Source organism: Plectrocnemia conspersa, unplaced genomic scaffold (assembly GCF_051122295.1).
Source record: "Plectrocnemia conspersa isolate PC_06_02 unplaced genomic scaffold, ASM5112229v1 ptg000001l, whole genome shotgun sequence".
Taxonomy (NCBI): Eukaryota; Metazoa; Arthropoda; class Insecta; order Trichoptera; family Polycentropodidae; genus Plectrocnemia; species Plectrocnemia conspersa.
Window position 1 is genome coordinate 9,014,892 of NW_028277165.1, and position 22,816 is coordinate 9,037,707.

At 30.1% G+C, this 22,816-nt stretch overlaps 2 protein-coding genes across 2 annotated transcripts in view; both read left to right on the forward strand.

The window, feature by feature from the left end:
* Positions 1-20,656, forward strand: part of LOC148238712 (uncharacterized) — a 48,550-nt gene extending 27,894 nt beyond the window's left edge. Inside the window, exons 2-7 of the mRNA XM_088197393.1 lie at positions 3,477-3,663; positions 3,730-4,092; positions 19,712-19,789; positions 19,869-20,006; positions 20,112-20,208; positions 20,278-20,656. Of these exons, the coding sequence (XP_088053519.1) occupies positions 3,498-3,663; positions 3,730-4,092; positions 19,712-19,789; positions 19,869-20,006; positions 20,112-20,208; positions 20,278-20,431 (996 nt within the window). The 5' untranslated portion in view covers positions 3,477-3,497 and the 3' untranslated portion in view covers positions 20,432-20,656. The remainder of the gene's footprint in view (positions 1-3,476; positions 3,664-3,729; positions 4,093-19,711; positions 19,790-19,868; positions 20,007-20,111; positions 20,209-20,277) is intronic.
* Positions 20,657-21,635: 979 nt separating this feature from the next.
* On the forward strand, positions 21,636-22,578 carry LOC148238713 (uncharacterized). Its single transcript, XM_088196538.1, has 3 exons — positions 21,636-22,039; positions 22,109-22,237; positions 22,352-22,578. The coding sequence occupies exons 1-3, from the start codon at positions 21,827-21,829 to the stop codon at positions 22,529-22,531; spliced, it is 522 nt and encodes a 173-aa protein (XP_088052664.1). The 5' UTR covers positions 21,636-21,826; the 3' UTR covers positions 22,532-22,578.
* The last annotated feature ends 238 nt before the right edge of the window (positions 22,579-22,816 follow it).

Genomic DNA, 22,816 nt, shown 5'->3' on the forward strand with positions numbered 1-22,816 from the left:
TTAATTATATTTAATGTACAAATATATTTTTTAAAATATGGCAAAAATAAAATTTATATTTTATATTTTTATTATAATAATAATTAATAATTTATTATTGAAAATTTGCTGTTTTTTAAGTATTTTTAAAAAAAAATTACAGCAGATTTAATTTACCTAAGAAAACGTTGAGTGGCACAATGGATAATGATAAAGTAAATTTCGCCTAAAATTTTAATTCTGTTTTAATTTCTAAATTACCAATAAATCGATTTAAATTATAGACAAATTATTAAACAACGATTGTGCAGTGCGTGCTACCACAAAAATTAATTGTAAAATATTTTTTAATTAGGCTGTAATAATAGAGTTTGTTTAAATGCTTTTTTAATTAGATTTAATTAGTATTAATAATATATAATAATAGTAAATATAATTATTATTTTTTACAATAAAGTATGATTTTTGTGATAAATAAAATTGGATCATAAATTGAAACTAGTGTAGTTTTTGTAGCAGTTAAAAATTGTATTTCTCATTAATTTTGACCTGAAACTTATATATATAATTACATTTATTTATTTTTATTAGCTTTTTATTTTATCTCCCAATTTCTTAAAACAGTCATCATTTTACAAACAAAACTTTGATATTGTAAAATAAATTGTCACGATAACTCACAAGCAATAGGCAATAACCACAATGAAAAAAACACGCTGCATTCTTTCATCTCGTGCATTCCAGATTCAGCTACTATTTTTAATTGGACCATTCCCGGATTCCCTTCAAAGTCAGAGCAATCAGAGCTCGACATTGTTTCCCACACAATAACCCTCGCAGTTGAATCTTTCGGTTGACGTGGTGTAACAAAACACGTCCTCTGGACAAATCCTCAGTCGGACAATGCTTCGAAATTTTCGTCAGTGTCCGACGAAAATGTTCCGCAATGCGGCTGACTTTATTAAAGGCAGTTTCGGTGCCAAAGATCTTAATCTCGAGAAGTCTACGACGCCGGGTGCATTAAGTGTCAAGAGTGTGATGAACGCCAAGAATGAAATAAAATATCACCATAGTTTTGCCACTCCACCTTGTCTATAATAAAAAGATTCACAGTATGAATTTATCTCAAGTATATAATATTTTTCAAATTTATGGAGCTATTATGTACCATTATAATATAAAGAAGCAATGGCATCTGAAGTATATGACGTGGATCGAGTTGTTATAGGAGGAATCCTTTCAATTTTAGTCGAATCCTGATTGCATCGTGCTCTCGAGCTATCTCCATGGATAAACGAGCTTTTATGTTTATCATATATTGAAAAGTTTAACAAGTCTTCTTCTCTCGTATAAGATATCTAGGTATACACATATTCAAAAACCATTTACTACTTTCAAATGCACTTAGATCATGATTATGAGAAAATATAAAAATATCCATTTTTTTAACTTGAATGGGAGATAAAACTTATTGTGTTAGTGTTTATTTTTTTTTTGCATAAATATATATATGTATATATATATATGATTAAAACGAATCGTTATTACTTTAAAACAATGTTTTCAAAACGTATCAATGAAGGATAAAACCCACCTTAACCGAAGTTTTAAATAATAACCAAAACCCCAATAAAATGAATCTCGCGTTTAATGCATTATGTGTGCCGAAGCACAATATTCGAACTTTGCCCGGTCAAAACTGAGCTTTGTTCGGTCAAGGCGTATTCGGCAGAATATCATCGGTTTTGTAAAGGCCAAAAGCCAATTTCAATGCCCGTCATAAATTACCTTTTCAAAAAAGCGGTCCCTATCCGATCGAAAACCTCTCTCTTCTCGCCACGCTTCGCGAGGGATTTATAACAAGTCTAAAAGTTAACTTTGGTATTCGACGATATAATGGGCAATGCATAAAGTAATATAGCTTGGATGGATTCGTCGCGAGAGGCGAATCTTTGGTAATAATTCCGCGATCCAACTTTAATCGACCCTAATGGGGGTACCCGTTGAAAGCGTCAAATTGTTTTCCGCCACCCACCGCCCTTTAAATTCAGTGGAGTGTCTAAAAATCTGTGCTATTATCGCTCTGTTAAATCGTAAATAAAATTTTTATTTTAATGGTGACAAATAGTCAAATTTGATTTATTTTCTCCTTGATGTTGTTATTTTTTACTTGAGATTATTTTTTATATATCAAAATAAATCCATAACATGAAAATGACTGAAAGATTAAATACAGAATGCCACTAAATACAGGTACGTATTAAATAAAATAGACCAAATATTAATAATTACTTTATTTGGCTATACTACGTCTTATTACATAAAAACTTCATTAGAGTAAAGAATCAAGACAGTATAATCGCATATTTTGAACGTGATGGCATATACAAATTCCCTAGAGAACCATGAATAAATATAAAATCATCTTTCTCAAGATGTTATAAGTTCATCGTATACGTATATTTTGATACCCTTATCAAAGCGTCACTACGCCACTGATCCAAACAAGGGTGGTACGAAATTATTTCTCGCACCCCTCGCCCGTTTCACGGGAGGCTTTAACGTTTCTAGCAATTAACGGTTTCGCGGCAGGAGCTTTCTTCGGTTTAAAATTTTAACGTTCCACCGTCCGAATCCGTTCGAAATGGATTAATTTTAATATTCAGCCCTTTCAACGGCCAAAGATCGCCTTCGCCGTTTCCTTTCACGGCGGCGACTTTGATAAGGGGAAGATGAAGAAGTAGAAGTAAAAAAACGCTATTAATTCCCTTTTTATGAGGGCGTGAAAGAGCTAAAAAAGAAAGATCGGGTTTATTACCTGAGCGCACCACCTGTTCGCCATTATCGCATCTTTTGCACCCGTCTAAATAAATCGCGAAATTATTATTGAACGGCGCTCTTAACGGAGAGGTTATTACTGCAAACTTTGTGTTTTTGATGTGTTTTAATAAGAGTTTTTGATGCGAGAGAGAGAGAGGCGGAAGTGCAATAAATTATCGCGTAATGGGACATTAAGATTAATCCAAAAATCTTATCGAATAATTCAATCATACTCAAACGTTTTATTAATTTAATATTTTACAGCTAAAAATTCAATATGTATTGAATAATGTAGGTCAGTACTACTGTTAACTGGTCTGATACAGTAGTATAAAATTTTTTGGTGTGTTTTTAATTTTTTATCGTGTCTGGAAGATCGGAATTAGTGGTTAATGTATAATTATTATTTCAATCGATCATCACAGATTATGTTTTCCTAGATTTTCCTAATCTCTTAGATGAATATTCTAATGATTACCAAAAATCACTCATATAAAATAGCAAAAATTTTTTAATAAAGAGCTACTGTAGCTCATACATGTATTATAATAAATAATAATAAAGTCTGAACAGCACTAAATTAGTTGACACTTTGAAATTAGATTATTCTTAATTTAATAGTTTTAAATTAAATTATGTTAGCTCGTTAAATTGAAATAAAATCTTTTTTGTTACAGGTGTTTTGAAAATACTCCAAAATGTCAACCTCAACGATAAACATGCAAGAGCGAAAACCTCTGATAGACCAAGTCATTTTCGAAAGAAGGTGGCTCTTAGGTTGCACGGCTTGTATAGGTTTAGGCATAATAATGTGGATAGTAGCAGTGTCTACAGATCATTGGTTTGTCGTGGAAGGTGGTCACGGTAAGTGTAATACATCTAAATCAAAAATGGGCTTATACACATATCTAACCATTTTTTTTATTTCAGGTATATTTGTGCCTTCTACGAAACGATACTTTGTGAGCAGTCATTCCGGACTGTGGAAAGTGTGCAGAACTATTCTGGTGTCTAGCCCTTACAAGTTGGCAGCCAAAGACGAGTGGACATCTTTGAAACACATAGACTTAAGTGCTATACCCCCGGAAGAAAAAATCAAACCCTCACCGCCAGTTCTTCCAAATGTTCTTTCAACCCAAAGTATAGCGCCAAATTCCAATGATACAGATACCACCAAAACTAATGCTACTGGAATTGTGGTGACACCGGCACCACCTGTGATGCCTAGACCGACACTGCCGCCACATTTGCTAGTTTTAAACAAGACTTCGGCTGCGAAGATGTTCCCTTTCCGTAAGTACTATATTATTTAAATTACAACGAATTAAAACCATAAACAATAACCTATAAAACATGTAAATGTTAGAGTTGAATAATACAATAGAAAGTATCAGTAACATTTATGTATGTACATATGTTATTCATAAAATATGTTTAGCTCAAATGTTTAACCTCAACTATTAAATTTATGTGAGCAAGTTAGCTACTACTGTAATTACAAATAGTTTTAATTTTATATTTTTTTATAATATACGGATTACTTCACAACATAATCAAAGCTTATATTTCGGCGAAAAAGCTTTCAGACTGAATTAACAAGCAATTCCAGAAACGCCACCCCAAGACACGACACCCTTTAATTATCAAAATAAAAAAAACCTTAATTACAAAATTGTATATTTTTTCTTTATCAAATTTACATTTTCTTCTTTGCTAAAAATATATATTACAAAGACACGAACTGAGGGATAACTTAATTACAAAATAAATTAAAGGGTGATGAAAAAATAGTACAGGATTATGTAATAAGTCATCGCGATTATTAGGATTCACATAAATTTTCGATTATTGTTTTATTTTATTTGCACCGTATATTTCATAATTATGGCTAAGTTTTTAATGCAAATATTTTTAATTTACATTAATTTGAGCAGTCAATATTACAGTGTAATAAAAATTGTAATTAAATCAAGTCAATTATATTTATAGGCGATTTTTTCATTTTTAAACTATTTTCGAGTTTTGTTAACGTGATGCAAATTGAAACAAAATAACAGGTAAAAAAATTATCTTAGGTCACGTTAGATTACTAGAATATATGTAAATAAAAACAATTACCTTTTTTTTAGGGTTAGTGTTTCTTCTCAAGAAAAATATCAAATCAATATTATCTCTAGAAATTTTATAAAGCATTTTTTTATTATATAATATATATTTTTTATAAGATTTGAAAATATACATACTTTCTCAGAAGGTCGAAAGTTTTTGAATGACCAACAATTTTTAACGATAATAACTCTAACCGGCCGGCGGTTTTATCTTTGCTTTGGTGATCTAAAAACCTGCTCGATGCGATGTATTCAGAATTTCCAGCGTTTTTCTTTTTAAAAAAATTATATTTTTTTCCCAGTGTATTTTAGGGTTTCAATGCCAAAGTGGTGTAACTTTTCAGCCAAATTAGACACTGTAAATCTGGTAACATTTTATACAATTTCAACAGAAATAATTTAATAGAATTCAAAGACTATACCATTGCATAAGTTAATTATATAAACCAATAACTATTTAAATAAATTTAATAGAACAAATACTTTTACATTATTAGTGCTCCAAAGACTCGAGACGGGTTTAAAAAAATGAGCATAAAGCACCCCAACCACCAACCACATTTTCTCGTCTAATAAACCTCTCCAGTGACTAGTCATCTAGCCTCGGCGACAATCTTTATTAGAAATAACGAGTGGCTTCGCCGAGTTTCAATTTAATATAAGAGGATTATAAAAATGGCGGTAACGCCGGTTCATAAAAATGTATTATATTCTATGCGAAAAGCCCATTGTATAGTAATGGGTATTTATGATAATTCGCAATGAATAACATAGCGACCTAGGTATTATTGCTCTTTATAAAAATAATCATTTATGCTGGATAAAAACATGTTTTATTGGAATGTGTCTTCAATGCTGCTGTTTAAATGTGTTTTCGTATTTTTATTTCAAGTAAAGTCCTTTGTATAATATTGTAGTTTCCAAAGCCATTTCCACTTCTTGAAGTAGTTGTAATACACGTTTTTTAACAATGCGTTCTCGTTATAAAAGAATTTGAATATGTTTTACATTTTTGTCTAGATATTTTGACATTCAGGCTTTTCAGCGCTTCAATACAATGCTGAAAATTTATACATCTAAAGCGACGTGACTAACGTGACTTTTTTGTTGTCTTCTTTTCAACGAGTCTCTGAAATCGTTTTTCCAACACTAAACTTAATAAAGTATATAGTATAAATAGGTAAAACTACAATTATTTACATCTTTAAAACCCAAAGTAAAATTGAATTTAAAAAAATATTACATATAATATCTTTACAATATACAAAATAAATGTTGTTATTATAAAAGGTTATTGGTATTTTCTCTTCATTAAAAATTTAGCAATGAGTACTATTTTTATAATAAGTTACAGTAAATGTGTATTACTATTAAAAATATATTTTCACCGGCATTTTAGTGAGATTATATCCGAATACATTTCTACCGGTAAATTAATATTTCTAGAGTGCTAGAAAAATTATATGTTTTCTATACTGACATTTGCCAGGCGTTAAGACGTTAGATGTTGTCTTACTGACAGTCAAATCTTCTACACCACTTATTAAATCCTGTACGCCACCAGCCAATTTCGGATCATATTATAATTTATAATAAATAAATTTAATTTTGCAGCTAAGGCCAGTTTTTAATAATTGTGTTTTTTATAAATAAAAATTTGAGTCTGCTACCGTGGCTAGAACCTGTGGCCACTAGGTTACCAGTCTAGACCTTAAGCCGTTAAGAATATTAAGGACAAACTCAACAAACATACATTTCGAGATAATCGATTACAGAGTTGAAAGGTGTGTCAAAATATCTAAATCCATGGTTTTAATCACTATTTATATAAAAATATATTTTAATATATTTGTATATAAATCTGACATTAAACATTATTTAAATTTTATTAAATTTTAATATATTTTTATATAAATCTGACATTATTTCCAATAAACGCAGTGTAAGATAATAATTTATTATATAAGTTTTGATTTTGATTGTAATTATTTTTCAGATCTGAGTAATATACATATGATTGCTCTAAAATCTTTAGCGTCGGGAAACGCATGAAAGCGTCTCTTTGCATGGCAATATAGCCAATATTAAAGTATTAAAAAACTAAAATCATTATTATTAGTGACTCTGTGGTTATGTCTCAGACTATTAACTCAATTTCTCAGACTAATAACTCTGAGGTTAAATTTTTATTTATTAAAAAAAACCGGCCCCAGCTAATAAATTACATTACAAATAATGATTTATAATTATTAATATAGATTTCACCGATTCCCAGTCTTTCAGTCTGGTGGTTAGTACTTATGTGTATGTATACACTATATCTGATTGACTTATTCAGTTGGTTCAAATTCACCCCGTCGTAACGCATTGGGCTTAGGTTACAACGGAAGATTTAATAAAAATAAATATATTATTCATAGGAATTAAATTATAAAATTACTTGATAAAAGGTAAAATACTTATTAGAATGTATTTCATTATTCTTGACTGCTTCGAAATATTTATTAAAAGAGGAGTCAAAAAGTGTGATATTTAAGCAGTAAAAGTTAAATTGACTAAACTTTTACTTGGAGATTAAAACGCGATCAATTTAATTATTGGCGATGAAAGGCACAACAAAAATATAATAATTCACATTGGCGAATGTGTGCTGACAAATTGATAATCAGACATAGATTTATCAACTGTTTATGATTACATTCTTATAAAAAGCTTTTAATTACACACTGATCGGACGCGGCGCCAAGCGGCGGAACACGTCCTTCCGTCGCGTCCCCAATCCATGCTACCCCGCCTCGGTGTTACCCGTGTAGCTGCAGGGTTTCTAACTGTATCAGCTAGCAATTCGGTTTCGCAAAAGTTTTCGAGATTTTGGCATTCGCCTGAAACTCTTGCAATCGATATAAAATGGATAGATACGCAAATATTAAGTTTATTGTGTTGTAATGCCAGACCACACGTTTATATAAATACGTAATTTGACTAGGATGTCATATTGCATCCACCGTATATTCCAAACTTTACATAAGTATTTCTCTAAAATGATTTAATAAAAGAATTGTTCAGTTACTGTCATATACATAATTCTTTTAGCTTAATTATGCTACAAATTACTGACGTTGAAACATAAATAGGTTTAAGAGTCACTTCATCACCGCAGTACAACTTATAATCAAAGTATTATTGTTTATTACACACATTTTAGCATTGTTAAAATGAAGCTAACATTAAAATGTCAACATTATTTTGATTATAACAGACATCTTGATTTATATTCAACACTTTACGTCAGTTAAGTGGTAAGATGCACTTTAAGTTTGCACATTGTGCGTTTTACTTGCCAAAACAAACAACGGTAATAAGCTTATTTTAGATGTCAAATATTATTTTTACTGTTGAATAAATACTAATAATTAAATTTTTATTTTTATTTGTATTAAAGAACATAGTTTAATAAATAATAATTTCACTTAAATTAAGATGTATCTAAATATTTTTTAAGGAAGTATGTTCAGTGCTTCGTTTCTATTTGTATGACATGTTAAGTATTTTATTTTTGTTTAATAAATTAAAATTCTTATAACCAAATAATAATTAAAACCGTTTCAAAGGATAAAAATCAAAAAATCAATGATATTTGCCGAAATGTAATCAACTGATGGATAACTTTATACTACAACGGAGCATTAAATTAAAAATCCTAACTGGAAAAGGGTCATGACCTATGATACGGAAAATTACAGATCGTGCTACATCTTCTTTGCAGTAATTCCAAGAAAATTCTTTGTCTTGACTTTTATTTGTCGCGATCAGAATTACATCGTTTCAACTCTGGAAACGAACGGCGTCCGAAGACAAATTATCAACGGGCCAGATCGACACCGTGGAACTTTCTTTCTCGCTACAGAGAATGAAATAAAAAAGAGACACAGAGAGAGAGAGATACGTTTTGTTTCATTCCTCGAAACGAGCGAAGCGCGCCGGAGATTTATTTTTCAGTGTTCACTCCTTTTTTCCCGGGGACTTTGTTGCACGCCCGGCGGACGCTCAATGCGCCGGAAAATTCCGCTGCAGATTTTCCGCATCCCCAAGTTGGAAAATTCCGTCTTTGCGATACGAAGAACTGCGGAACACCCTTGGGAATTCCCTTTCGGAGAAACGGAACGTGTACGACACGACCGCCGACGGCACTTAATCGACGGTGTCGATGGTGTATGGGCTGACTTACAATCGACACCTGCAGTTGTACCGACGACTACGACGTGAAAATTATACTAAACATATCGACAAAGGGAATGTTGGGTTATCTTTCCCCTGAACTACAAATAACTAGCCTTTGATTCATAACTTTACATGTAATTCGCGTAGCTGATTATTTTATTATTATTACAAATCTTATCATCATATTACCTTAATGCATCATTATGCTTAAAACAATCAAACCATATCACATTTGTAATAAGAAATAAAAAATTGCTAAATCAGTTTATAAAACAATTTGGAAGACACATTTAGAGCCGTAATTATCATATAGTTTTCCGATTTGTTATATCACCTTTCTCAGTAAGGTTATAGATGTGTTTGTGTTATTTCTGAATGTAATACAAATAAACAATATATGTAACGATTAAATAAATCAATGTAATAAAAATAATATATGGACTACATGATACAAGTATACCGAGAAACAGTTTCTCTAACAGTCTAACAACATTTCCTAGAAGCAAAATAAATACTGAAACAATGTACAATACAAAGAGATTAGATTTTCTATTAAAAATAATAGAAGCACGTTAAATATATATTTAATTATCTTATTGTTTGTACTCATAACTCTCCGTCACTTATTAATAATAATACAAAATACAAAACGCTCTCAGTTTTGACTGACTTGAAAAGTTTCAGAGAATGGATGAATAAAATGTGTAAAATACTTTTTAAAAATATGGAATTATTAATAGGATAATAAATATTTTACGACCTAACCACTTTGTGTTGTAATAATAATTATAAATACATATTAAAATATTTTATATTCCCAATGTTGAAGTGCGGTATCCCACCGTAACTAAGTTTAGCGGTCGAGTTTAAAAAATTGACTGAAAAACACCGACGAGCGTCAATTAGCTCGTCGTGCCCTTTGGTGAAGTAATTAATGTTGGTAATGGTATTAGTTCGGCTGACAACCAATGCTCCATGGTTAGGTATATTTTTATTTTTCGAGTAAACATCTCCGTCGACACTCTCTAGTTAATTAGATCTCTGCAACGGAAACCAGACGCCTCTGGCGAGTGGATGCTTCGTTTTATGAAATAAAAAATAATAATAATATTAAAAAACGCTTGTAATGTAATATATCGGGCGTTTGTTGCTTTTATCGAAAGATAAAAGGGTTTATTATAGATTTTTTGGAAATTTCGTCAAGAACAGTTAATTAATATTTTTAACGTATACATTTATATATTATATTATAGATTTCTTAAAATCAAACGATACTTTAATTATCAATTTAATGACTCAAAAAATAGATTATTACATTTTAAAAAATCAGATTTGTATGGCGAAAATTCTGAATGAGAATTTTTTAATTTAATTTTTTTTTTTTTTTTAATTTAATGATTTTATTTTATTTTATTTAATTTTGTTACCCATTTTTTAATATAATATATTTTATATCTGTATTTTAGGGTTTAAATAAAAACGATGAATAACATAACAAAAACAAATATGCTTGACAAGACACCGAAGTAGTAATACGTATAGTCTTCTGTCGTGACGAATGGGATGCCGAATTTAATTAAAAATATATATTATTTATATTTTTATTAAAAAAACTAAAACAGAATTTATTAAAAAGAAAACTTTTAAAATATTTTTTAAATATTAGTCTATTGTCCATACTAGAAATAAATTTAATATTTGTATAACTTTGACATATTTCTGCGAAATTTTATTTTTCGTTATGATGTACCTAAATATCTTTGCTTCTAACTAAATGTTATCTTTAGTGATTCTTTATCACTGCAATTTTTATAATATCAATCTCTTACTTTATACCTAAGTTAATTGCAGCCAAATAAATTATATGTTTTGTATATGACGTATGCTTCGTATATAATAGGTTTTATTTTAAAACTGAGGTGAGATCAGTTAATGCAATTTTCCGCATTTTTTATATTTTACAATCACTACATTTTTTCAAAATAAAATTTAAAAAAGAAAGTGATTCGCTTACGATAACTAAACGACAAAGAATAGATTTCAAAGAAATCTATGTTGCACTTCAATTGATTGAAAACGCTTACAAATACCATCCCTTTTAGTGTAATTTTTAACACCGTGGTGACGTTAAAGCTTCCACAAAATGACCCTAATGTTATTTTATATCTTTCTCGCGTATGTATGTATGTATATAAAACACAAATGGGTCAGCGGTTTGGTTGAATGGCGACTATCAGCGCTCGCAGCGGAAAGTTTCCATATTGAAACTGCGGTGGTAACATTTTCGCATTAAGTCACCACAAAGAAGCAACGTCCGAGAACAATGGCCGGTTGCCTTCACGTCACGTCATCGCTATCTGTTGGGTGGCAACGTAACGAACTAACGATGACGGGCGTTTCAATTATATTATTCTGCGCCGTTTATTTTTCTATTTATTTATTTTAGTTTTTGTCGCTCGCTTCGAGCGGCTCTGTTTTATTTTATTGTATTTCGATTCGAAAAAATGTGAAATTTATTTTTAGCCGAGCGTCAGATTGACAGTTATGAATCAAAAATAAATATCACAGCGCGGTATGCGTTTTTAATCAACGTTTGATTAACAGCATATGTGTGTTGTATAAAACGGAAATGCTATTTTTACAGCTAAGCGTTTCGCAAATGTGATAGGATTATTTTTTATTTTATAATTAAAACAATAACCAATAAACCTTTTATCTAGTGCAGGGGTCGATAAACTTGGGTAAATTAATCCAAGTGATATAAAACAAAATATTTTTAAAATAACAATAATGTCTAGACCACAAAGCGAACAACTACAAGTACTTGGATGAGAACAAATCAATATTATTCAAATACAAAAATACCACTAAATATCTCAGAATCACTATTTTTTTTAAAAGTTTATTTCAAAAATATACATAGGTACAATAGCATACAGATTAAAATGCGCAATACTGATTCCTAATTATTTCCATTGTTGATAATTGGTAAAGTTAAACAATAAAATAAAATAAAAAATAATAATTTATCCATAAGTAAGGAAAAATACTTAAAACTTTTTACAAATTTAAAAAAGAAAGGAGAAAGAAAAAAATCAGTGCAAATAAAGCAAAGAATTCATTGTTGTTAATTACAAAAAATAGTACGGGTCGTACCCGTTTTTTTATCCTAGTGTCATTATATTAAGAACTTAAAAATATAATTTATTACATTCTCGGCTTAGCATCTACTTAAAGAAGTACTTATTGAAGAGGCCCGGAATCATTGTTTTTCCAGAGCCCGGGTTCATATAATCGCTTTTAATTATTTTTAATTTTATTATTTTATTTAATGGCCATAATGACTACATATACAAGTATCTAAACAAAAATTTTTGACCATTTTGTATTAAAATTAATTGGTTACAGTATTTGGCAACCAGACCAGAGAAGCATGAGAAGTGTACTATGCACTAAGTAATTATATAAGATACATTGTGCCCTTAAGCATATGATAAGATAAATTCCAACATCTTAGAAACTTTATTGTATATGTTTTCTATGGTTCAGAAAATTTCAAACCGATCAATATACACGTATATTTATATTTAAGAATACGCCAATATATATTAAAATATAATATATGTTAATATGATTTTAATTTTAAAATATCAATAAAAAGTATAATACCCTAAAATTAGAAAAAACGTTTTTCTATACCCTGATAGAATCCGTAGTCCGCTTGCGATAAGACACCCAAATCGGTTACCACTTCTGTGCGATGAAGCACGTTGTTATCGACTTCATAATCAAAGTTAAATGGTGTTTTTGCTCTAAAATAAATCATGATACTTATCTATTAACGGATGAACACGCACATCCAATTAAAGTAATTTACAATTCTCAGCGGAATCTATTTAAAAGATTATTTTAAAGTCATCGACAAAAAGTGAGAGCTTGGAATAATACATAGCTTGATTAACATCAATAGAACCTTGAGAAATTCCTGATGTACTATAGCAATGTATTCAGACGACTCATATTAAACATATTGATGACTATTTGAAAAGTATGATTTTAAAACATTTATCACTTAATGATGAAACACAAACTTGCCCATTTTATTAAGACAATAATTACAAACTTGATCAAAAGCCTTTTTAAAATCAGTGTAAATGACATCTACTTGATTATCTATATTGAGATTAGTCATCACAAAATTAAAAAAATAGAACAGATTCGTTACTTCTAATCTGCCATGAAAATCATGCTGTTGATCAACCAAATATCATACTTCTTTTTTGTTCATTGTACTTTTCATTTTATTTCGCTTAAAATGTAAGAGTTATTTTAATTCTAAATTATAATCACAAACGTTCTATTTTTTATTCTTATTTTTAATAAATTGTAGCTAATAACTAATTGTAAACATGAAAATGTTTATAAACCAGTAACATGTATATATAAATAATATATCTACAAAATTAATAAACTTACTAAAAATAAAATGAGTTATGCTATCAAACACTTTAGTGATAAAAGCATTAATTTTAAAAATATGTACTTAAAGTCAACATAACGTTAAAATTATAACCAAAAATAAATCGATACACATTTCAAAATATAGTATTGTAATTTCTAATATGCATAATGATTTTTATTCCACCCTGTACTTACATCATATATACGCGCAATCTAAGAGTAGAAAGGAAAATGAAGTATCCTTTCACCGTTGAAATTAGATCACAAGCAAATAGAAAGATCTCATAAGTAAACTAGATAAAAGTCTCCCTTTTTACGTTGTCCTTTTTGATGTTACGCAGAAGCGCCACGCCAGCGGATCGAGTAAACTAATTCAGTTTAGGTATATATAAATGTGAAATGATCTACACTTTTTAAAACGTCTTCTAATGTACTTCTTAAACCACTCTTTTAACCTTTATCGAATTACGTCACCTACCAGTACAGAAGAAAATCCGTTTTGTTTTGTCGGAGAATTTATTTTTCGATACCACTCGACTTGTGGCCACCCTTGGAAAGTGAGCGTTTTCCACCCGAACGATCAACCCTTAATTTTGCAAATTCAATTTAATATCGGCTTCGCATAAAAGAGTGGGGTGTGCGACCTTGAGCAATTTTCCGATTTCGATTGTGCCCCTTTCGCCTAATTTGACGCTACGGTACAAATTGAAAAAATTCGAAGCTCGGCTGGTGGAACGGGGAAGTGAAAGAGAATGCTAATAAATTTTATATTTTGATTGGAAAGTTATTTTTTATAAATATCGTATTACAATTGAGATGTAAAGCGATCTTTTGAGTGAAATTAAACAATCCATAATAAAGTGATGATAATTTTATCACTAAATAAATAATATAAAACTTGTCATACAATTGGTTACAAAATATAATGGAAAATCTATATATAATCATCGTGTGTCTTGTAAATATTTTATCATTTAATTAATATGTTGACATGAGTCTCTGTTTTTAACGAGCAAGTGTCAATTATTTTACACGTTCTTCGACATAAACTGAGACGAATAAGAAGATAGCTTATTTATACCAATCTCCATCTCTCTAACATTTAAATAATCAAATAAGTACTTATATATTAAGGACGGAATAGCGTCTCAGACCAGTAACGCTCGTTGCCGAGCGTTCCGACACGACATGGTTGTTTTTGACGTGAATTTTTGACTTCTGAGAAGTGATAATTGTTTTTGCGCCCTCCTATTGACCAAAATTTGATTTAAATACACTTTGATCAATACTCTCATATCAAAAGTCCGTATTAATATCAGGAAGGATAGCTTTCATATTTTTAAAACGTAGTGTAATATAAAGCGCAGATAAACTATGAAGCAATATGTTTATTTAATGTGAGAGCTGAGTTTGCTAAGTTTGTGTTTTAGACCTAACCTAATGTAGCTTCTAAAATTGTTATTAGTTTTAGAGCTTTCATTAGTTCAAGTTAGATTTGATTAGTTCGTTTCGGTTAGGTTTGGGTTTGGAAAGAAAATTTAATAAATGTCAAATTGAGTTTCAGAGACATTTTATAACAGCATATAATTTCAATAGCATCTATCAGTTAAATTGCATTTTTGCTAGTAAAAATATATATCTACTAGTAAAAATATTTTGGATTTCACTAGTGAGAATAAAACTTCATTGAAAAATACAATCATTTATACATTGCATGTTAATAAATAATGATAAGATTGTAAATGTATATATTACTTACGGAAAAGTTTAAAGCAATATAATAGATAAAAATACATATCTACTGGTGAAAATGTATTTCAATATGATTTCACTGAAATGACATTTTTTTTAATATATTTTCGGTATAGACACGAAATTGTTTTTGCTTAGAATTTCTTTCAAAAGTTCAAAAGTTCAAAAGTTGGCAAGTCAGCCATCGGTTTTTTTTAATATTTTACTTTCATTAAAATTCATAATATTTCATTAAGTGCCCCCCCTTGTCACTCTCCCCTCCCCCCTCCCAGATGACGACCCAGATTTTGCACCCTATTATAAATAAAATAATATAAATAACTATTTTTACTGGCCTTGTTTATTACTTATGGAACATCTCTCATAGTTTAATAATAATCAGCGTTTTTCTTGTTGTTACAAAAACAAAACTATAAAACACAGATTATAATGAAAAAATAAACGATTGTGTGAAATCTTATTTATCCTAGTTTTACATTTAAAACATTTTACAAAGAGTACAAATCAATTAGCGAAAACAAAGTACACATTATCTGCGGACAAGAATAGAACGAAATCCGTTCCGGTGGCGGTGCAATTTAGTAAAACTGTTTCGCGTGGGTAGACCCGGAGACAGGGACACGTGTGATATAATTAAACGGACAAAGAAGCCGCTCATACATGTAAATTAGCGACGCGTTGAAAGAGAGCGAAAAACGGGCGTTAAATCCGAGTTAAATCTTACCCGACGTGTCCGGCTAATCTGGTGACATGGATATGATTTTGTTGGCTTTGAATTAAAATGGATGCGTGCCGTATTTATCAACATAGTGGATTGTGGAAGATTGGAATTAGTTCAATTATTTTCTACTTTTTCTATGGTCAAATAAATATAAAATAAACTTTAAATAAATGAAATAATGTTGGTAATAAAGCATTAAAATAGTACCAAATCTATTGTAGTGGTATACAATAGAAACAAAGTGTAATTAAAATCATTGTCTTTTTATATTTAAATTTTCAATTAGAAAGAATCCGAGAAACGCCGGATATTTTGCTGGTTAATGATAAAATCTATAATAAATAAAATATAGAATTATAGTGGCACTTTTTTGAGCCGCTTTTATAATACATAATAGTATGATTTTTATTTGAAAGATTGTGTAAAAATACCAGTAATCCAAATTATATAAGAAAAGCACACATAAAACATTATGACGAAACGCGTAATTTTGGCCTAAAACCAGATGTCTGCCATAAATGCGCTTTTTACATTTAGCTCTTTTGTTTTAGCCCCAAAGCGTTCTCTCGCATTTTCCCTATATCCGCCCATATTAAGGGATTATTCCCACACATGTACTTAAATGTATGTATATTTTTATACATATAAATAAAATTACTCTGGCGGAACGATATTAGCAATGTACTACTATGCTTCCGTGTACTTTCCAGTACTTTCAGACTGATGAGAAAGCGCTCATCGCGTAAAGTTCATCCCTGAGAGCATAATAAAAAATATATAGCTTTCAATACCGATAAAATTGAATATCTGGCACGTGAGACATAGTATAAATAACTTTATACTAAACTAGCATCGTACTAGTTGAAAATCAACAGAGTGTTTTTAATATTAAATCCATAAATTCACGACAATTTTTATTATTGAAATTCAAATCACAATGGAGCAACAGATGACAAAAGGAGACTTAAAATAATACTGATTTAATTTATATTAAATCATATTTTTAATATTTTTCCCAGGCTAACGAATAATTATTGGACGACAAACCACTTGTTAAGGCCAAAATGTTTCGAATGTTCGTATATCAATACAGTTTCATTGATATTGAATAGAAGTATAGCTACGAGTTATCCTTTGTGTGCGTCACTGCTGTTACCAGTACCTGGGCCTTAGGAGCACCCAGCTTTTGACGGCTAGATGAGCGGGATCTCACCCCCCCCCGTAGTGCTAAATATTTTATTGGAGTTGCATTAGTATTACTCCCGAGCGCTCGGGGAGACATGCTCTCGTTGGCTGGCCTGCATTGCTTTGCATTGCATTCATTGCGTATCATCCTTGTCACAAAACCACCCCCCTGATCTTCGAGGGATGTATATGTTGCCTCAGTCGCAGCCATGTCCCTCGGTTCCCCTCAGGGCCGAGCCTCTTTGGTCCTGCTTGCGTTACTCTGCTATGCTTTGTTCGTCATAAGTAGTGCCTCGCGCCCTACCTCAGACGGCCATCCCGAGAGATTACTTTCACTCAAGAGTTTGGGTTTAACCTCAAGAGTGGTCCCTCGCTCTTCCGCACTATAAACGACGAACTCTAGCGTGTGGTTGACTGGCGCCAGCTGCTATTGAACAGTAAAATTATAAATTAATGATTTGCTACATTTTTAGTGGCCTAGACAGGGACGTCAATTGAGGGAGATAGCTGGCATTTGCCCCCCCCCCCCTCTTGAAAAATGCATGTCATTCAATGAAATACTATTAGTTTTTATAAAATTGAAATATTCAAAAAACGTCTACTGACTGGCCAAATTTTGCCCTCCCCCCGTCTTCTGAAAAAATCTGAAATGACGTTCCAGATACTAAAACAAAAAATATCGATTTATCTCTCAAAGAAAATTTAAAAAAAAAAACGTTTTGAGTATTTCGAAAATATTTTTTTAAGAGTATCCTTTCAGTGAAATCATATTGGAATACATTTTCACCGATATATAAATATATACATTTACATACTTATCATTATTTATTTACATGTGATGTATAAATGTTATAGTGAATGCGTATTTTTCGATAAAGTCCAAATACGTTTTCATCTACTAGCGAAAATATAATTACAATAATAGGCGCTAGTGAAATTATATGCTGCTTTCAATGTTTATGAAACTCAATTTGACAGTTGCGAACATATTACGTTTGCTGTCAAACCCCAAACCCAACTTTCCCTAATGAAAGTATTAAATTAATTATAGTTTTGGAACTTTTATTAGATCGAGTTCAAAATACAAACTAAGCCAATTTATCTCTCAAGGGAAAATATGCGAAAGAAGAAACACAGACAAACGCCGCATCTCGCATATTGCACCATAGTTGGTCTGCACTTCAATATTACACTATGTTTTAAAAATATGATAGCTATCCTGACCGAGCGGTGACAGCACGATTTTATTGTTTTTGCCATGAATTCTAAACAGGAACGTCATTTGAGGGGGGGCAAATGGGAATATTTGCCCCTCCCCCTTGAATTTAACCAGAAAAATACGTGTCATTTAATGATATACTATGAATCTTAATGAAATCGAAATATAAAAAAACGATTACTGACAGGCCAATTTTTGCCCCCCCCCCATCCCCTCCATAGAAAAAGCTGAAATGTTGTCCCTGGGCTTAGTTAGTGAAATTTAAAAATAATTTCCTTTAAAACATATACATATAATAAACTATAATATATTTTTAAAATATAGCATATAAACTAATGACATATTTAGTCATATTCTGTAACTAATAAATCCTAACAATCATATCATATAGATGTCTCTAAATAGATCATGTCGATGAATTACAGAAAGGTGTTGCACATTACTTCGTAATGAAGAACTCGGTATGTATGTATGTGTCTAAGAAGAGATGTGCCTATATATTGTAAAAATTACATTAATACACACTTAAAAAGGCTTTAAATGTGGCATGAAAAGTGGTAAATTTTATAACAATCTATGAAAATTATTATTTCATTAACACAACTCCAGGTCTATCTTGTACTTTGATTATTAGAGACTGGTAGATTGGTAGCAGTCGCTCTCGACTAAACTGGAACGGATTGTTGTCAGATTGCAACAATATCTGGAAATAATAATGATATTAATAATGCAAACAAGTCTGCCACTCTCTACTGATAAATATATGTTTTTATATAATTCAGTACGCAGTACTATTTTCAGTACTCATAATTGCAATGATTTAATTTATGAATAAAAATTAAATATGTTTTTGAAAATCTAATTTAAATTCAGATTTTAATTTTTTGGCAAACAATATACACTTTAATGCAAATATGAAGCCTTTTTGTAAAAAAGAATTACTTCTTTAATGAAATTTTAAATACTTATTAGTTAGCACGGCGTCAAAGTTTCTTCTTTATTGTTGTTTACTCACTTTAAAGAATATAATGAAGACACGAATGCTGTTTTATCTAATCTATCTATTTTCTTTTGATTTAATGAAAGTACCTACTGGGAAAAGTTAGAAATTGACTTTTTTAAAAGAAATATTTATATTACCTAAAAATAAATTAGAATACAAATTATTGCAATTTTGGAAAAGTAATGCTTGTCTTTACTGTATAAGTCATTATAAAACTAATAATTGTTTTAATTAACTTTCAGGCCGGTGCAAATTCCACGACTTATTCCCAACTGATCAGAAGATAAAGACCGACCCGTCCCTGGATACAGATATCGTGCGTTAGTATATTGAATCTTTTGACATAAAAATATATATAATTTTTATAAACAATACTAAAACTCAATTATTTATTAACAGATTACAGCCGTACGTGTGTATCTTTTGCCATCATAAGCATGTTCGTTATGTGTATGGGCTGTGGTTTCTCATTATACACATTCTTAAATCCGAGGTACATGTTCAAAAGACTTGCCGGAGGAATCCACTTCATCACAGGTATATATTGTTACTTCTAATTCATAGTTTCCTTAGATTAATAATAAATAAACAATAGAGTACTATTGTATATATTTCTTATTAATTTTCATTCATATCTTTCAGCTGCGACTGCCCTGGTTGTTATCCAAGTCTTGATTTCATCCGTCGAATACGAGAAGCAAAATCTTGTCTACTCTTTTCCAAAAGGAGCAACATATTCGTAATAATTAACATTTTTAATTACACTTGTTATTTATAATATATATTATACATTATACTTTGCTTTCAGATATGGATTTAGCGTTTATCTGGCGTGGATCGTATTAGGAATCAACGTGATAGCCGGACTTTCATTCATGATATACTCGAAGAAGCGGAAAGGCATGAAGGCCATTACGGAAGAGTTTGGAATGGCCGACGAGCCTACCATCATCGGTCGGTAAACGTTAAAAAGTTTTACATTGATTATTATTTTTATAAGACGTTATTGTAATTTTAACTTTTTTAATAATTTATAACTCTACGATCAATGTATTGTATAATAAATAGAAGTTTGGGTTGTTACACACGTGTTTATATGTATTATTTTTTTGTATCAATTTTAATATGTTGTAAACAGTTGGATAAAAATTGTACCTTTACAAAATAAAGACTTGTATTTCTTTGCACGGTTTGTTTTCATATTGGGGACGTCTCTATAGTTACAGAATTATTTACATCACCAAAGAAACAAAAGTAAATAAATTTATAAAAGAAAATACAGAATGTCGATTAACATTGCTGATTCTAAAACAACAAATTTAAATAAATCTAATGAATCAATTGAGAATGACGGAAGTGAAGATGGATCAAATATGAAAGGTTTTAATATTGATTAATAAAATCATAAGTAATAAAATAATCAATAATACATTGAACATTTTAGATAGTCTCGAAAATGAAACTTTCCCTACTAATGCAGATTATGTTAGTATTAAAATTATGATTTAATATATTATCTTATTATTTACATTAAAAAATTGTTAGAATGATTCCATGGATAAACATAATAATGAAACGGTCGATAAAAGTCAAGCATTACTGACAAATTCTAATGGCAATGATGAGTTTAATAAAATCATGGAGGAAAGGATAGCAATTTTAGAAAACAATATATTCCTAAATGTGAAAATGTTTGAACATTTTAATAAAAAAGAGGTATAAATTGAAAATATAATTATTATTGCAAAAACTATATTAATCAAATATTACAGATTAACTTTGACATAACTGTAGACGATGATATTGAATGTCAGTATAAAGAAAAGTTATTCGAGTATGAAAAAGTTGTCAAGAGAGGAGAAGATGAGTTGAAAATGGTATATTTTTCATAAAAATTTTATATGTGAGTATAAATATAAACAACTTTATACAATTTAGATGGAAGAGAAATTGAAACAGGCCGTTTCATTTAAGCAAAGCCATCTTGAAGACTGCTCTAACAGGATTAAAAAAGTTAAAAAGCATTTGAAAAACACAGCAAAGAACTTGTTTTACGCATACTCTGAAAAACCGTTGCATGATAAGGTTCTTATCTGAATATATATTCCATACAAAAAGTATATTAGTATTAATATATAATAATATTTTAATATTACAGACCATTGATCAATTCATTTTAAAGCTTGATAATAAAATGAACGAAGTATCAAAAGTTAGATTGCCGTATCTTCACACAAAAAAGTCACTGGCGTCCGATAAAGAGAAGTTAGATTCCTACAATGCTTTGGGATCAGGTGTTAACGTTAGTGATTATGAGAAATTATTGATTGAGAATCAAAATATGGTCATTAAATCAGATGGTAATCGGCTCAATTGCTATAATTGTAATATCACTATGTATAGATTCTATTTTACTTTTAGAATACGATAAAGAGATTGAAAATCTCACAGAACTAAGCTTACATCTCAATCAGAAGTTAGTTAATATTGAACACAAGTTGATCTTCTTGACTTCCAAATGTGAAAAAGAAAATGTACAACTAGAAGAAATGAAAATAGAGTTGGATAAGGTATTGTAGTTGGGATAAATGCATATGTTTTTATAGGTTTTACGATCATTAACGTGATAATATCAATAGTTTCGTACAGAACTATTTGAAAAGAAAGCAGAAAGAAACAAGTTAAGAAGTATGGTGGATCAGCAACAAGATAACAATATACTTGTGAATAAAGAGTTGTTGGGAGACTACCAGATGAGTCTGTGCTTAGTATGTATTATATATCCAATTAGGACTTTATATCAAATTCATTCCTAGCCCATTTCTAATTTTATATATATATATATATATATATATATATATTTATGTGAATAATATTAACAGATCAAAGATCTTAGAATAGAGCATGAAGAATTAAAAAAGCAACTCACTGTTAAAAAGCTTGAAGTAAATAAAAAGACGCCGGTCGATAAGAAGGAAGATAAAAAGGAATTGCCGAATCGAATCAAACCACGTTTCCACCATTCAGCTCCTCTGCGACCTTCAATTGATTTACAATATTAATTAAATCATTTTAATAAAGCTTTAATGTAGTTGAAAATAATAAAATTATTGAGCAATATATAATTTCATTTAACCTTACCTCATAGTTTTAGTACTAGTATATATTATCAATAAACAGTATTATTTTTATTGAGATAGTGAACAGTCGTGTATTTCATTGATATATAAGTATATACAATAGAGATGCATTGTCACCAATACAAATTAACTTGCATTTCTATGCACTTATTGATGAATATTACTAAGCAACAGTCGCAAAACAAATCAAATAAAAGATCGTTCTTT

Bases quoted from the DNA above. Each gene is read 5' to 3' on its own strand.
- LOC148238713 (XM_088196538.1), top strand. From the start codon at position 21,827: ATGGTAATCGGCTCAATTGCTATAATTGTAATATCACTATGTATAGAT. The intron at 22,040-22,108 runs GTATTGTAGTTG...TAATATCAATAG, and splicing joins TGAAAATAGAGTTGGATAAG to TTTCGTACAGAACTATTTGA. The intron at 22,238-22,351 runs GTATGTATTATA...TAATATTAACAG, and splicing joins ACCAGATGAGTCTGTGCTTA to ATCAAAGATCTTAGAATAGA.